At 42.8% G+C, this 5,058-nt stretch overlaps 1 protein-coding gene across 1 annotated transcript in view; it reads left to right on the forward strand.

Annotated features, from left to right (window-relative positions):
• Positions 1 to 4,732, forward strand: part of SETD9 (SET domain containing 9) — an 8,149-nt gene extending 3,417 nt beyond the window's left edge. Inside the window, 5 exon segments of the mRNA XM_015562616.1 lie at positions 1 to 22; positions 1,951 to 2,074; positions 2,277 to 2,392; positions 2,699 to 2,804; positions 4,452 to 4,732. The exon segment at positions 1 to 22 is cut by the window's left edge and continues 20 nt beyond it. Of these exon segments, the coding sequence (XP_015418102.1) occupies positions 1 to 22; positions 1,951 to 2,074; positions 2,277 to 2,392; positions 2,699 to 2,804; positions 4,452 to 4,539 (456 nt within the window). The 3' untranslated portion in view covers positions 4,540 to 4,732.
• Positions 4,733 to 5,058: the final 326 nt, after the last annotated feature.

Here is a 5,058-nt window from a genome sequence, read left to right on the forward strand (position 1 = left end):
GCGCCGTGGTGCATGTACCCGGGTAACGGCACCGGGGCGGGGGGCGGTCTCACGCTGACGAACACGCTCAGAACCAGAGCCAGCCTGTCGCCCTGACCCTGCGCATGAGCGTCGGAGACTCGGATTTCCTCCGGTTTTTAAGGCCCAGTTCGGAAATGAGCTGCTTGTTCATGACCTTAGGCTGGAAAGTGCCCGTGGGCGCTGGCTGGGATAGCGCACTCTCTTCTTTGAAGGACATGTTTCTACTCAGTGTTTAAGTTTAGGAGAAGGCGGTACGGCCTGCTTTGATCGGACATGACTTAGAAAGCACTAGAAATAAGTCAGTTTGGTTCAGATAAATGTAAAACGGGTTGAAACATAAAAGGTAGAACTTAACCTCATCAATCACTGAATAGCCCCGCCTGGTTTGGCTCAGTGGATAGAGCATCCCTCTGCGGACTGAAGGGTCCCAGGTTCCATTCTGTCAGGGCACAGGCCTGGGTTGTGGGCTCGATCCCCCGTAGGGGGCGTGCAGGAGGCAGCTGATCAGTGATTCTCATGGATGTTTCTCTCCCTCTCTGAAATCAATAAAAATATATTAAAAATAAATAAATATATCACTGAATAAAGGCCTTCCTGCCATTTCTACATTGGAAAGTAAGCAGCTTCGTTGCAGGAGATGATGAACTAGTTCAGCGGACGCCGGCCGGTGGTCGGCCGAGCTCTGGTGGTCCGTGAGGTCTGGCAGGTCGGCGACCGCTGAACTAGGATGCTGAGATGTGTCATGTGTTAAGCTGGTGTAGGGTTTGGCAAAATGGAAAATACATGTGGATGCATAAGTCAGACCTACATTTCCAAAAAGCCCTTTGACCATTTTCTAATTGCCATCCCTAAGCAAGGGAGGCTCACTTTCTTTCACACAATTAACTGTAAAGACTGAACGGAACACGCCAGCAACAAATTAACACTGAAACAAGTGCAATAGATCTACATGCCTGGAACCAAGCAGCGCCAGCGCGTGTCCTTTCTCCTTTGCCAGTGAAAGGAGGGACAACCAGAAGGCCAGCTCCTCTGTTCCCGTGCACGGCCACATTATTGTCATTGACAAAACACATTTCTTAAAGAGGCTTTGATACGTGTGTAATCACACTTCACTAAAACAAACGAACAAAAACCACAAAGCAGCACGGCCAGGGGTAGAGCCTTGACCTATGAACCAGGAGGTCTCGGTTCAATTTCCGGTCAGGGCACAGGCACAGGTTGCGGGCTCCATCCCCAGAAGGGGGCGTGCAGGAGGCAGCCAATCAATGATTCTCATCATTGATGTTTCTATCTCTCCTTCTCCCTCTCTGACATCAATAATATATACGTATTGAAAATACACACACACAAAAAGCAGTCCTGGCTGGGTAGCTCATAGGGTTAGGGTTAGGGTTAGGGTTAGGGTTAAGGTTAGGGTTAGGGTTAGGGTTGGTTAGGGTTAGGGTTTTAGGGTTAGGGTTAGGGTTGGGGTTATGGTTAAGGCTAGGGTTAGGGTTGGTTAGGGTTAGGGTTTTAGGGTTAGGGTTAGGGTTGGGGTTGCAGGTGTGATCCCCTATCAGGGCACATACAAGAATCAGCCAACGAATGCATAAATGAGTGGACCAACATATCGAGGTCTCAAATGAATTAAAACAAAAACCCCGTGATTGTACAACGGAGTCTGAAATGTGTTCATTTTTGTTAGCCAAGGCACATTTCCGGCCGCAGAGACATGTTGGGTCTGTGCTCTGTCTGCTATTGGGCCTCGTTCAAACGGTGAGATTGCCAGAGAATGTGATGGTCTAACTTGGAGTAAAATATTGGAGAAAAGTGTGATAAATTAAAACAAGTTCTTACATGTTATGTATATGTTCCAGAGACAGGTGCTTACCATGGTGTTAGTGGGTTTTACATGTTGCTGTAATATCCCTTTGTCTTGTTGCATGACAGGTACAGTATATCAGAAATATGAGCCAATCTTTTTCCAGTCGATTGGGAATCCATTTATCTTTAGATGCTTGGATGGCGTGCTCATTGATGGAAATGACAAGGGAATATCGAAAGTCGTGTACAGGTAAGTTGGTGCCTACGTGTAAGCTTCATGAGAGGAGACGAAACCCCACAGCGATGACTATGACCAGTAGCCTTGGTTGCCCTATTGACTAAAGTGGTTTTGTAAGAGAAATTGCGCTTTCTCAGTTGTAGGGTTAATTTTGTATTTTTTAATTTTAAGATTCAGAAGAACAACCCTTGGCTAATGCTCTCGCCTGTTTCAGATCTTGCAATGGAAGGGACCGACTTGGCCCTTTGAAAATGAGTGATAGCACTTGGCTAACATCAGAAATTGAGAACCCTCTGGCAGTAGGCCAGTATGTCAACAACTGCTCCAGTGGTAAGTGGGCACCACGGGGTGAGAGAGACCGTAAACACACACACACCCCAAAAATGTAGATATACTGACAGATGATTTCTATGACATTTTGAAAATGAAACGCATTTTAATAAACTCTGCCCTTATAATTATTCAAAGTGTATATGCATTTTGGGGGGACACTTTATATATATGTTTTTTACATAGGAAGCCTAGCAGTGCCTAGAACATAATAGGGATTATTAATTTGAGCATGTGTCATAATTCAGTACTGCTTTCCATGGTTAGTGACACGGCTGTGTCTAAAAATTACTTACTTGCTCCCAGACAGACCAGCGAACGTCTGCTATCAGGAGTTTGACGTGCCCGCGGGGTTCCCTGTGGAACTGAAGCAGTACCTTCCCAACACCACCTACAGCTGTGCCCCGCTAAGGTGAGCCTCCCCGCTTGTCCTGAGCTGTGAAAAATAAGATTTTTACATTCTTCACACCTTGATGAGTTAATGTAAACTTACTTGAAAATAAAAATTCTCCATCTCTTTATTTGCTCATCCTTCTTCTTATTGCCCATTTTTATTCTAGGTAATACTTTACAAGTATCAACCTTAAAGTTTTTTTCAAGTGATTCTGTTGTTTTTTCCAGCTACAAAGAACATTTTTACTCTAGTCATTTTAAGGGTCGCGTCTCCACCTGACATGAGAGGACCTAGCTGAAGGGGCCAAATTACACGTAATTTCTTTTGCTCTTTCCACTATTAGATTTGGAAACCTGATCGTGAGAAAAAGAGTAGGTCAACTATATTAAATTAAAAAATAAAATTTTAAAAATAGTGAAAAAAGGGAAATACTCAGAAGATAACATTTGTATTACAGTATAGCAATTTTCTGCCCAGTAAGTCTACTAGAATACTCAAGTAACAGTTTTTAATAAATGATTCTGTGGAGTTATCAACAATGCTGTGGGAAATGTAATCTTTGTATCATTTCACTGAGTTGCCATTTGTTAGCAAACTTAATTTTGTGTGGGTCCTAGTGTCCTTTTGAAATGAATGGTATTTAAAACTGAAGACTGTTCCCTGTACTTAAAACTTGGTAACTTTTCTCCATGTGTGTTGGGTATTTACGTTTTCTTTAACATCCTCTGGGGCATAACGCGTTACTACCCAACCAGTACAGGAAACGCTACATGAGTAGGAACATTGAAGATTACACCTCTTGCCCTGGCCAGTGTGCTCAGTGGTTAGAGAGTCAGCTGCACATGGGACAGTCGGTCTCGGGTTCAAATCCCCATGAAGGGCACATACTGGGTTGCAGGTTCGATCCCCAGACCAATAGGGTATGTGCAGGAAGCAACTAGTCGATGTCTCTCTCTCACATCAATGTTTCTCTCCCTCCCTCCCTCCCACTCTCTCTAAAAAAAAAAAAAAAATCAATGGAAAAGGTATCCTCAGGTGAGGATTAACAAAAAAAGATGACATGTCTTGTTGTGTCCATAAAAAGTATTTTTTAATCCAATTTATTTCAAGTAATGTTTCTAGCTTTGCAGAATACATACATACACATTTTAAAATGCCAAACTTATAATGAATATCACTTTTAAATGCTTTTTTTGCGATACCAGTTTTGAGGACCTGAGCATCAGTGTTCAGAAGTAGTCAGTTGTATAAACTTATTGATCTGCCCTAGCTGGTGTGGCTCAGTGAATAGAACATCAGCCTGCGGTCTGAAGGGTTCCGGGTTCGATTCCAGTCAAGGGCACATGCCCGAGTTGGGGCTCAATCCCCAGTAGGCAGGAGGCAGCCGATCAATGATTCTCATCATTGATGTTTCTCTCCCCCCCGCCCCCTCTTCTTCTGATATCAATAAAAATATATTTTAAAAGAGAAAATTTAAAAATAAACTCATTGGCCAGTGGTCTTTTTAAATGACATATAGTCTACTTTTAAACACCTCTGTCAGGGACAGCTATTGCCTCATGGAGATCAAATGCATCAACTAAGAAGGTAGGAAGGGAGGTGAACCCGTACTGGTTAAATGGCCCGCTCTGTCAGCACTGATGGGTGCTTCTTTCTCGCTTTCAGGCCGCTGCGCTGTGTCGTCCTCGTCGCTCTCAGGGACATCAGACAAGGAGAAGAGCTTTTCTCAAACTACTACACGATTGTCAGCTGACTGAATAAGGATCGGGTTTTCTATTCAATTTATGTTAATATCTTGGTTAATCACTTCTGAATTCCAGAGTGGGAATTTATTTCTATTTTGTTTCAATTCCATGATAAAAATTATTTGCTCAATTTCAATTTCCAATTTGCAGTGCTATTCCAATTTTCATTTTCACCTAAATACAGTAATTAAATTAAAACCTGCCTGAATTTATAATTTCAATTTTTCTTTTAATATATCGTGTCCATATAGGTGTGGTTATAAAATTTTAGCCAAGTTGTCAGCAATTATTTTACTGTTGATGTATATGAACTTCTGAAAAATGTTTTTACAGAATAAACTAAAGCCGAACATTTTTTGCCATGAGTTAACTGGTGTGTGTGTAAAGATCGTTTTAGCTAAGGGAGAAAGGGCGGGGATCATACCATTGTCTCTGTTTGCACATTTACACAGAGATTAAAACAGCACGAGACTGTTTGGCATGTGAGGGACACCGGCACGAGCTCTCCTGTCTCCACGTGGCGTTGT

The sequence above is a fragment of the Myotis davidii genome, unplaced genomic scaffold, assembly GCF_000327345.1.
Source record: "Myotis davidii unplaced genomic scaffold, ASM32734v1 scaffold496, whole genome shotgun sequence".
Taxonomy (NCBI): Eukaryota; Metazoa; Chordata; class Mammalia; order Chiroptera; family Vespertilionidae; genus Myotis; species Myotis davidii.